The sequence below is a fragment of the Balaenoptera borealis genome (genome assembly GCF_965194805.1).
Source record: "Balaenoptera borealis genome assembly, chromosome: 11".
Lineage (NCBI taxonomy): Eukaryota > Metazoa > Chordata > Mammalia > Artiodactyla > Balaenopteridae > Balaenoptera > Balaenoptera borealis.
Window position 1 is genome coordinate 48,821,113 of NC_138868.1, and position 12,355 is coordinate 48,833,467.

The 12,355-nt window shown below is 48.0% G+C and overlaps 1 protein-coding gene across 3 annotated transcripts in view; it reads right to left on the reverse strand.

Annotated features, from left to right (window-relative positions):
* The window catches only part of SYT9 (synaptotagmin 9), a 185,418-nt gene that overhangs the window by 37,136 nt on the left and 135,927 nt on the right, over positions 1-12,355 (reverse strand). For 2 of the 3 annotated variants that reach the window (XM_082341596.1, XM_082341597.1), the window contains exons 5-6: positions 11,685-11,856; positions 9,425-9,554 (exon numbers count right to left, since the gene is read on the reverse strand). In XM_082341596.1, coding sequence (XP_082197722.1) covers positions 9,425-9,554; positions 11,685-11,856 — 302 coding nt within the window. The remainder of the gene's footprint in view (positions 1-9,424; positions 9,555-11,684; positions 11,857-12,355) is intronic. The other variant, XR_014231410.1, reaches the window with a different exon arrangement.

A 12,355-nucleotide genomic window follows, 5' to 3' on the forward strand; every position in this document is an offset into this window, starting at 1 on the left:
ATGGGGTTGGCCTCACCCTAACCCTGCTTCCTCTAGAGGTCCAGAAGGGCTCCAGCTGTTCCTGGCGTGTATGCTTCTTTAGTTACATCCAACAAGAAAGAGAGAGCGTCTTTGTCCAAGCATTCACACCAAACGCTCTATAATACTCTCTGACTGAATCAGCTTAGACAGTACTAATCCCCATGGTTGGCTTGACGGGTTTAGCCCGGGACTAGGTCTTAGTTCCATTACTGGAGCCAAGGATGGGGCCAGGCTCCTTAGAGTCCCCAAGGAGAAGTCATGGCCATCAGAAAGACATCCTGCTGTCTGTGTGGGTACCCACAGAACTAGGCAGGCTCCTTGTCAGCCCTCGTTCTTTTTGTTCTTGGGGTGTGCGAACTAAAGCCATCTACCCCAACACAGCCATTTGTCTACAGAATGCACTCCACATTAACTTGCCTTTACTATTCTATTGCCTTCATTAACATTAACTTTACTATTCCCAGAGACTCTGGCCAAGATAGATGAAAGTTGCAGACAACATTATTGCTCATTACTGGGACTTTCCAAAAAACCATCAACTCTTCCTTAGAAAGTATCAACAGACGGTTTATACCCCAAAACTCTTTGAATCCTGGTCTCAAAATCCTCACGTTGTTGTGTCCATCTAAACTATTACATCATGATCTTTATCCAACCCCAACCAAGCTTCCCCATCCCCTGAATCATCCCCCTTGCCACACTGAAAGGCCCACCTTAAACCATACTTGAAAATATCGATCAGACCCTGCCCTTCCCCTTCAATTACCAGGTAAGTAGTAAACTCAGCTTTGTCTTTTCAACAGGTTGTTCTGCTGACATTTGGCAGACAGCGTTCAACAGGACATCTTCTGAAAGACTCATTTCCAAGAGCAGCGGCCTTCTAGACATTCTGTCCTTTGCCATTATCGGTGGAAAAATGTTGCCTGCCACATCAGTAAACAAAGGATGTTGGGGAATTCCCTGGCGGTCCAGTGGTTAGGTCTCCCTTTCACTGCAGTGGCCTGGGTTCAATCCCTGGTCGGGGAACTGAGATTCTGCAAGCCATGTGGCGTGGCCAAAAAACCAAAAAACCAAAACCACCCCCTCCCCAAAACCCACAAAGGATGTTGCAGCCATCAAGCCTTCCCATTACAGCCTCCCCGACACAGGATGCCCCCCATCAAACCATCCCCGACAGTGCACCATGAGGAGACTCGGGATGAGAAAGCACAGGATACTGGCCCCAGAGAGCTGAGGTGCACATCAAAGGAACGATTTCAGTGAGCCCAGACTCTTGCATCTTCCCTTACACAGAAAAGCGCTAACTTCCTTACCTTGAGATATCGCGTCTTGTTTAATTAACAGTAATCTTGATGTTCCGACTACCTGGTCTTTGTGGCAAAAACTCCTATGTATCCTGGTTCCTCCCCTGTCTCTTTGGAGCAGTCCTTCAGAGCTATCAGAGAGGCTGCGTCCCGGGCTGAAGTTCTCAGTTTTGTGAGCCCAGTAAAACATAATTCTCAACTTCTAGGTTGTGCATTTTTTTTCAGTTGACACCAGGATGCTCCACCCTTGCCTTGGACCCCTAACCCAGGAAGTACTCTCCTCCCCACAGATAATCACGAGGGAGTGTGGTTCTTTCAGAGGTTGGCATAAGCCATTCTAGTTCATTTCATCTATGCGGGAAGAACTGGCCCATCAGCCCACAGTATTAGTAGTCACATCAGAAAGCCATTCTTGGAGATGAGACTGCTGAAGGCCCAAGCCCATTGTTAACCACTTTCTTATTTAATTACCATTCAAGTGTGCCACAGGAATGCTCCAGGGCAGTGACTGCTGGGGCAGGGTCATTTGTAAGAGAGGAGAGTCAAGATGCAGCTGACTTTCTGTTTGGGCAGCAATGTTATTTTCCAACACATTGTTATTATCTTTTATACCTCTAGTGTTTACCTTAATGCTTCCACAGTTTGTATGACTGCTATTTCTACAGACTCCTGGAAGAGTCACCGGTTTTGTACCCCAGTTGAAGATGAGAAAATGCTTAGCATCCTATTTTTTATTTTTTTTTCCTAAACCAGATAATTCTACACAAGAAGGAGGACTTGTTTGGGAAATACTGAATGCTCTTGGCTTTGTTTGCTGACCATTCCCTCCACCAGCTGGAAACACAACGCCCCATTAACACTAACCATGCCTACTGGTCCAAACTGCATTCTGGCCACTTACATCAATCGGCACAGATTCTAACAAGTTTGTTACATGTTTTTCAGATCTGCAACATGTAGCACATTTCTTTGTTCTTTGCAATCAGTTTTGCTTCAGTGGCCCTGCTGGTGTTTATGGATATTGGCATACTAAATCCCCCAATAAAAATAGTTTACTTTTTGAAAAAATATAATCTCAATGATAAGTCCTTTATTTTGTCCAAAAGATGCATTCCCTCTATTTTTCTCTTTTTTATCTTCACAGGTAGGCGGAGTGAATCATTACCTGATGTAAAATTGCTGCTAAAATATTTCCCTGGGGAGAAAAGCCAACTTGTGGGCTAATGTCCTTGTCACCCCTCCTGATCAGTTCTCATTCAGGGTACAGCAGTCTGTCATTCACCGTAGGGATGTCTGTGGTTTCTGCTTCCTCTGTCTCTTATGAAAGAAGATACTGAAGCACTCTAGAACCTGGACACGCATATCATCAGCATGAGGGGGACCTTCATGATTTACTAAGGTGCCTAAGTTATTGTTCTGAATATTTCTCAAGTGCACTAGAAATGCAAAGCCACTACCATCAGAGGGCAGTTCATGGGAACCAAGGGGGGAAATGGTCTCTTCTCACGTCCTTCTCCTAAATGGAGAAAAGGTGATCAAAGCTTGGAGCTTAATAAGGACCATCTCCATTTGAAGAGCCCACTGTAAATTCAGTCTTGATACCTTTTACATCTTGCTCTGAACTGACTTCTCCTTTGGACTCCTTTGAGTGGGAAATTGTGGGACCTTAGAACTAGAGGAACCCAACTGCTCTCCTTACATGTCTCCTTCATTCATTCTTTCATTCATTCCTCAAATACTAATTTAATACCTATGTAACAGGGACAGTATTTCCATTCTCTGTAAATCATGCTGTTCCATGCAAAGGAATCAATGCTATATGTTCCTACAAACTGAGGGCAAATAACACGATGATCAGATAGGTCAATGACCAGATAGTCCCTACAGAAACAAAAGTCTCCAAAGCCAGGCCTCATCAAGAGAAAAGAGACACATTGAAATCCCAAATGTTCCCTCTACACATTGAGAGGAAACCTTGGAGATCTGAACCTAAGTCATAGTATAAAGGGAATCATGCTCTGATATAAAGGAAGGTTCCACCAGCCGGAAAGAGGAAGTAGAGAGCCTTTGGTAGGAGAGATGGGGGCGGGGCTTGATGTGAGGTCCTGGCTTCACCCCTCAGGCTTGAAGTCTCGAGTTTCACGTGGGTTGAGGAGGAAGCTGAAGGCAGAAATGGCCCCTGTGCCAACACGGGGCTAGAGGAACAGGTAGAAATGGCCACGTAACTTTATGGGCATGAAGAGGGTGCCTGTAATGGCACTGAGTCTCCTGCAGCTCCTGTGTGTCCCTGAATGCTTGGAAGATGTGGAAAGGAGGTGACAATATTGGCCGACAAGGTTTTAGGGGGGTCCAGTAAGTGGGGAAGTGACCTGTGCCAAGGGCTGCAAAGAAAACCTCTCAGGCAAGAGGTGCTGCCAGGCCTCAGAGATCTGCAGGGCAGTCAAGAGGCGCAGTGTGGCCTGGTCAGCCTTGAGGGGGTCCCAGCAGCACACGTAGTGACGACATCATCTGATGGCCAAAGACAAGCTGGGCAACACGCCCAGTCAGATGCAAGCACACAGATCTCCCCTCGTCACCAGGGCCTTTGCGCTTCTCTCGCCTAGGCGCCAGCTTGGGAAGGAGGAGGGAGACAGAAGGCAGGTTGCAACTCCCTTGGGCTTTCCCACCCTGTGCCTAGTGCCTGCTTCTTTTTTTTCTGGTTTCAGTTTCCTTCTCTGCTGGTCTAGTCCTCACCAGGACCCAAGGCCTACACACACTCAAACTCCCTGATGGGAACCTGATCTCCCACTTGGCTTCTTCCAGTCAACCCCTCCTCTTTCTGGGGAATCACTCCTCTTTCCTAAATCTGTTGTGAATAGCAGTTGGCCCAGAGTGATAAAGCCTTTGACTCCCGCACTTCAAAATCTTCTGGGAAGGGGTTTCCCTGGTGGCGCAGTGGTTGAGAATCTGCCTGCCGATGCAGGGGACACGGGTTCGAGTCCTGGTCTGGGAAGATCCCACATGCCGCGGAGCAACTGGGCCGGTGAGCCACAACTACTGAGCCTGCGCATCTGGAGCCTGTGCTCCGCAACAGGAGAGGCCGCGATAGTGAGAGGCCCGTGCACTGCGATGAAGAGAAAGCCCTCGCACAGGAACTAAGACCCAGCACGGCCATAAATAAATAAATAAATAAATAAATAAAAATTAAAAAAAAAATCTTCTGGGAAGCAGAAGATTGGGGTCACTTGTGTCCATTTCCCTGTCCTGCCAGGGGGATACTTCTCAGCAAGTCTACTCTCAACACTCCTGCTGGAGTGGGACCAGGTCACATTTCCATGACCCCTGACCTCCAGCAAACTGGACCAGGGGTGGACACTTAACCCAACCTGGGTAATCTTGGGAATGTGTGGACTTTGAAGACTCCAGGTAGGCCCTGGTGGGCCCCTGATGGATAATATCTAGAGCTTGTTTAAAGGGCCTGCTAGAGTAACTCCCAGTCGAGTCTGGGTGATGACATTTGCCTTAGCTATACAGCTCTAAATCTACACCCGTAGGGCGGCAGAGGCTGGAAGATGGGGACTCTGTCTCTGCCAGGGTGTACTGTGCCACACCTGCCCCTAGTTACGCTGGGAACTGCGTAACCCGGAGTTGCAGGGGTTTTCCAGCTCTTTGAGGTGGTCCTGCAGACTGTCAGACTAACCAGGTGCACAGAGAAAATGCTGAGCTTGGAGACAGGAAGATTTGTTCACACCTGAGCACCCTTGAGCAGGACTTTGGGGATCAGGATCTTACATCTCTGTCAATCAGGGGAATGCTGCTGACCTTCACTGTGTATTCTGATTGGAGTCTATCCCTTTTAGAAAAGTAAAACCTGACTTAACCCAATGGTGTCTGTGGTCTGCTCTTCCCATCAAACCAAGTTTACTACTTGTTAATCCAGAGGTCAGGCAGCACTTCACACGGAAGTGATGAAAACCTGGAACTATTTCTATTATTCTCCCCGGAGCTGCATGGTGTGGGCCAGCTCCACGTGCAGGGGTGGGAAAGGTGCCGGGATGTGGCCAGGCCAGCACCATCTTCTCTTGGATATATGGAGGAGAGGGCGGTGGGAGCTCTGTCAGAGCTCTGTCATCCCCTGAGGCTCCGTGGAGGGGACGCTCCTGTCCCCTCGGCCCAGGCAGCCCACTGAGGGAGTTTACACAGCTTCCCAAGCCTCTGACATCATGGAGAGAAAAGGGAGCGGCACTGGCTGACCTTTGAGTGTGCAGTGAAGCCATCCAGATTCTCTGAGACAGAAACGGATTTCTGAACTCATTGGCTTTGAAGACTCCACCTGCCACCTGCTCTGGCAAGGTCAGGGAGTGTTGGATGCAGCCCCAAGCAGGCTGCCAGATCTCTGCAGGGCTCAGGGTTCAGTCCTAACCTGGTCCCTCAGCCCCCAGCAGCGAAGCGCTTCTGCCAGGCCAGCCATCCTTCGTACTAAATCCTAACTACCCCATATCTTCTCTCTTCTCTCTCTCCCTCATTCATTCTTACACAAATGCTTATGTACACACACACACATCCAGAGAACTGCAACTTAATTGCTGTTTTTGTTTTACAGCAGAAAATTTAACGGTTCTTAGTGTAACAGCAACTTATCTTTAAGGCCAAGGAAGACAGGAGAAGGAACAGAACTGAAATATGTGTGTCTATATCCAGCCAAGTCACAAATGACCCCTTCTCCCAGTGGGAGGTGATGGCTCACCAGCATGTGGGGTGTGGGGTACGCCCAACCTTCCTTTTTCCCTCCGTGACCAACATTATGATGTTTCTTTGTGTGACAGCCCCACGAGGACACACAGCAATCCCTCAGAATGTGGGACATACATAGTAATGGTCATAACTGGGAATTTTACTGAGCATTTACTGGGTGCCAGCCATGGTGCTTCACATACATTAGGTTGTTTAATCCTCACAATCACCCTTGTGGGATAGGCACTATTACAGCCACTTTACAGAGGAGAAAACTGAGATTCAGCAAGGGAAAAACAAGCAACTGAGTGGCAGCACGGGGACTTGAATCTAGGTCCATCCACGTCAAAACCGCTCTGCCCGCGGCCTCCTCCATCCTGACAGCTGCCAGCAAAGCACGGGCACCCCTCTGACCTTGCTTTTCATCTCATCCGGTACCACTGCCCCAATTCCGCTCATAACATGTTTATTCTTAAAAGGGAAAGTATTGCTTCTCCTCTCAGGATGGATCCGAAGTCCCAGGCATGTACTTCAAAGACACATGAAGCGGGCTTCCCTGGTGGCGCAGTGGTTGGGAGTCTGCCTGCCAATGCAGGGGACACGGGTTCGAGCCCTGGTCTGGGAGGATCCCACATGCCGCGGAGCAACTGGGCCCGTGTGCCACAACTACTGAGCCTGCGCATCTGGAGCCTGTGCTCCGCAACAAGAGAGGCCGCGACAGTGAGAGGCCCGCGCACCGCGATGAAGAGTGGCCCCCACTCGCCGCAACTGGAGAAAGTCCTCGCACAGAAACGAAGACCCAACACAGCCAAGGATAAATAAATAAATAAATAAATAAATTTTTCTTTTTTTAAAAAAAGACATGACACATGAAGCCACAGGGCAGGAAAAGCCTCCCTTGGTTTGCCTTCCATATAAGGGACATTTCATTTCCTTAGTTCTGCTGCAACCATTGAGAAAAGACCACTGAATTCACCGAAGTAATTCTAGCTGCTGTAACAAATGACCCCCAAGTTTCAGCGGTTTAACTCTAAAAACATGTGTCTCTCACAAAACTGTCCACCAGAGATTTGCAGTAAGCCAAGCGCTCAGGGTTTACGGCGTGGCTCCCGGGCGGCCAGTCACAGGGTGCTCCCGCCTGGGCAGTGAGGGCAGCCTCCCGGGCCCGCTTTCCACACGCTCCCTCCTGTAAGGTGCACGCGCCGTGCTCGGGGCCCCGTGTTCACAGCCCCATCCACAGTCGCTCCCTGGCAAGGTCACTGAGACAGAAGTGCTTGTGCACACAATCAGGGCTCCCGTCTCAGCCCCACGCCACACCCCTGATCCTCACTCCTTTCCCACTTCCTGTGTCCCGAGAGGCATAGAGCCCTGACAGCCTTTGACACTTCAGGTTACAAATAAGAATGAAAGTCGGCAGTGACTTTGCAAGGGCGCAAAAAGCCTATCACAAGTGCTCTAACTGCCCCTGCTAGTGACAGGCTCTGGCAGTCCACAGAGAGACTCCTCTGAGAATTCCACCAGGAACTGAAGAAGTGATGTGCACTACCTAGCACCAGTCCCCCCCCATTGTGAAGTGGTTCACAGGTTCTATGGTCTTCCGTAGGGATTAATTTTGAGCCCAGGAAACAGTCTTTACTTCTACGGCCCAAGGACAGAGGTGTCCTCAAGGACCTGCAAATTAGGAGGGCCCTAGGCTCTCCTTGAGTATACCACCCGGAGGCCCTGAAGCTTAGAATCAGTCCACAGACCCTGTCCTGTTCTTCCCCTCCAGCAGGATCTCCAACAAAGAAAGACTGTCCCTTCATCCCCTGGGGCCCTCCTGCCTCTCCATGGCTACCCTACATGTTTACTTAGACTCTCCTGACTGGCCAGGGCAGCAGAATCCACACTGGGTGAGGCTCTGGTCTTGGCCTCTCAGGATGGCTTTGCAGGGAACAGAGCTGCCTGCCCTGGGAGAGTAAGCGGAAGCTGTCTGCCTGGAACCCACGCTCTCTGGTGTCCCTATTCCCAGGGGCTCAGCTCTCTTCGCTTCCCAAGAGCAGGAGGGACTAAGCCTTCAGGGACCAGCTCATCCAAGCATGACACTTGCTTCCTTGGTGCCCCTGTAGCACTTGATGTAGATGATAATGCTTACGATTGTGCACTTCAGTGATTAGTTTACACGCCGTCCTCTCTCTTATGGTCTATAAGCTCTTCAAGGGAAGGAAAGGTTTCTTACATCTATATTTTCTCTATCTAATATGGCATTTGACCCACAGAAATGTCACTTAGTGAATGCGATTTATTTCTGAGAGAATGAGTTAGTAAATAAAAAAGAGGGTGAGTCACTGAGTAAGGATGAATGGGGGAAGAATAAATGAAAAGGAAAGGATGGGGGGAGTGAGTGAATGAATGAGGCTGGGAGGCAGAACCATGGTCCACTGCCTCCAAGTATCCACTCTCTTCTTCTACCTTGCAACGAGAATCCTGCTTTTTCAGTTGGGCACATGGCCACTGACAAAAAGAATACACTTCCTACTCTCCCTTGCAACCATACATGTCTGTATGACTAAGTTCTGTGACTAATTTAAATGGAAGTAGCAGTGTTGCATAAGACATCAAGGAAAATCCTTTAAAAAGGAATGTGTGTGCTTTTGGCTCTTGTCTTCACCTTTCTATGGCCTGGAAGATATGTGATGGTTGGAGCTTAGCAGCCATATTGCTCAATGAGGTGACCTCAAAAAAAAAAAAAAAAAAACAACCACCTCACACTGGGACAGGGAAGCAGAAAGACAGAAGTCTACATCTCTGTCAACCACAGAGCCACTTTAACAGCCTAGACAACCTTCCTAGACAACCTTCCTCTGGACCTTTTTTATGTAAGAGAGAAATAAATTTCCATTTCACTTGTTATTTTGTGGTTTGTTGACTTGGGGGTTTTTATCATATACAGTTGATACTAACCAGTTTGCCCAGAATCACAGGTTCATGCTACAGCCAGTCTCAGAATCCATGCGTCCTCTCTCCCGGTCTCAAGTTTTTTCTGATGCTAGCTGTAAGTCACTCTATGATGGCCTGGACCTCCACACTCACTCAGATCCTGCAGATGTCCTCCAAATGTCAACCCAAAGCCATAACATGAAATAAGAGAATCTTGATCTTTTTTGAAAACAATCAAAGTAACAGATGATCCCTGATCAATGTTCAAAACCTACCAGACTGGCAGGGAGCACAGACTCAATCTCAGATTGAATGCAATTCCCAACAAGCGGTCCCAGGAAATGCAACCAGGGAAACACATTGATGACCATAGACCCTGGTACACTCACATTTTTGGTGGCTCCTGCATTTCAACAGTAAAGCATTTATTCTTCTGCAAAGAGGAGCACGTGGGAGTAGGGTCTTACCTCCACCAGGGAATGCCAGTGTGCAATGGGCTTGCGCGGATATGACAACATTTCACTCCAGTGGTCTCTGCCCAGCCTCTCAGCTTCGTTGCCTACTTGACACACGCCGATGATCTCATTGTGACCTACACTGTGAAAATGGTGCACAATAGTTTTTTCCTTAAATTTTGGTATGTAAGAGCAGCAACTACTCAGTTAAACTGATAGAGGAATTAGGGAAGGGGTGGTCTTTTTCATTCCCTAATTTAAAACTACAGGCCAAGCTTAATAGCCACTAGGACTCGGGTTCCAATATTTCACTTGGGGCACAGAGAGGAAGACCAGAATCTGGCCCTCACACAGCTCAGCTGTCGGAACACTGGCATGGCTTAGCTTGTTCGCAAGAACCTGTGTTGGAAGAACCCCCTGCTGCATGCCAAGGATGCCCCTTCTGGTTCTGGAACAAGGTTGACCTCAGGCCTCCAAATCCATGTAATGAAAAGGGGGCCATCTGAAACGAGTTTCTTGCACTAATGGCTGCTTCATTCCTGCAAGAGGGAACCAAGTACAGGTAAGGGAGAAGCTCTGAGTCTGTCAGCTGTAGCCTTGAGCTCACAAAGGGGGCAGAGTGGAGGAGGCTCCTGGGTCATCTTGCAACCCCTCTCTTTAGAGAACATGTTGTCTTTTTGTGCTCTTCCCTCCTTCCTTGCAAGCCCAGTTTTGCTTCTTTGACCCAACTTGAGTTCCCTACTGCAGAAATACTCAGCTCCTTTAATACTTAGCTAGTATTTCTGAAACATCCCTGGGTAGATCTCTGCCTTGGACCATTTCTTTTTTCCTTAACGGTTTTTGGTTAGAAGTCCTTTGCATATATCCAGAATGACATGGCCCATCCTTTAACTCTCTGGGATCCAAATTCACAGACTTCTTCTCTTTCTTCTCCCTTCCTACAAGGATGAGGGATTTTTCTCCTATTTGTGTCTAGGGAGCAAGGGGGAGACAAGGGTGGGGAAGCAGTGTGAAGGATATTGGATTCTATGCTCATTAAAATCAGTTGCATGCAGAAGCCCCATGAATTCTGCCATGGATTTTTCCAGGCCAGATTCATGAGTTTACTGAGAATTAAATTGAAGCAGAGCTCACATAATCAGATTTGTCGATGCGGGAAACTTGGCAATAGCTTGAAAAATACTGGCCCAGCCTTCCACGGCTGGTGGGCAATGTCCCCTCCTGTGGCCCGACACTATTTGTGTTGTGTGTCGTCCAGAGGAGACAAGATGAGGTCTACCGCCCAGCGTGGGCTATCACACCCATGGCAGCTGAGCCAACCCACGTGCTCCCTGGGTTGCAAGACGATTATGCTTCACCCAGGCATCTCTGCAAAGAGTGTTCAGGGCATTGAGGCTGCCTTACTGACATTTCAGGGGTCTGTGGGAAAATTTTCCGCTGCAAATAATATTGTTATTGTAAGATATTAGAAGTTAGATTTTTTTTTCTTTTTATAATTGTGCCCAGACCATGTGGGAGGTTTCCAATTAAAAACAGACTTTGAATTTCAGTCTAATGACTGGTTTAACATGTATAATTCCCTGTTGGTACTTCCTTTGCATATTAAAATGACTGTTTTTCAAATCTGTCCTTTAAATACACAATTGGCTACAATGCAGGCTATAAATATCTCTTCTGTGCTGTATTAATTAGAAAGTCGAGAATCTTATACATTTTAATGTACCCTGTCATCCATCCTGATTCTAGCATTTTCAAGAGAACATTTCTGTGTTTGCTTTCAGACTTAAGTGGATAGAAACGATCTTTATTAAACACATTGGGAGAAGAAAAAAAAAAAGAACGAAATTATGTATTTAGAAATGTTGATGGTCTGGCTAAAGTAATCATTCTGCTGTTTTGAGTGGAATCTTTCTGATAAAGGCCAGGTAGGATTGCCTGAGAGAAGATTAAGATCTGTGGGGTCACAGTTCTCTAAGCTGAGATTCTGAGGGGTGTACAGGGATGGAGAGGGGAAGAAGTAGAGGAGGGAGGAGAATGGAGGAGGAGAAAGACAGAAGAAATGGGAGAGCTTAGAGGCACTTTGGTAATCTGACTCTACCGCATTGCTTGTAAAATGGTGACGCCTTGTCAATCAGCTCTCAGTGTGCTGCTCACCCGACTCTTCTCCTGTGGCTGCACTAAGACGCCAGCTAAGAATCCACGGCTGGCACCCCCCGTCCCCCAACCCTGGGCACAGTGGACTTGCAAGGAGAAACAGCTCTAGGCCTCTCACCGGTCGTAATCCATGACCGCTACGGACAAGTAGATTTGGTCAATATTCTCGGGAGGGACGTCAAAGACTATGGCTTCATTGTAAACAGGATTCAGAGTGTTCCTCTTGGTGGACGTTTTCCTCTTCTTCAATCGCCTGCCATCACACATCAATGAGACTTTCACGTAGGGATCTGTACAGGCCATGAGAAGCAGAGGTACTGTGAGGATACACGCAGATTTAGGCCAGCGGTTTCGTCACGGAAGAGTTTCAAGGACCATGGTAGGCAGAACCCCTTTACCTGCCTGTGGACTGGAGTTGGAGGATTTTAATTAACACGATGTCTGGGCAGGGACTGGAGTTGGGATAATTAAGTCATTCATTCAGGAAGAAGCACAGGACTCTCTCCCCTCAAAATGAGTGGAATTTAAAAATAGTGTGAAAACATGTTACCGAATTAGATTAGGATTCAGGACCTGCTTGGCTGTCACAGGAAGGGAAATGCAAAGCCATTTCCAAAGCATGGGGAAACAGGCTGCAGGACCTGACTTGGAGCCACCTCGGGGAATTTTTTCCTAAAAACTAGGTCTTTAGGAAAGGGAGAAGCTAAATTCCTAGAGGACTGGGAAAACTTGGGCGGGGGCGGGGGGGGGGCGGTGGGTTTCCTTCAGTGCAGGGGCCTCAAGCCCTAG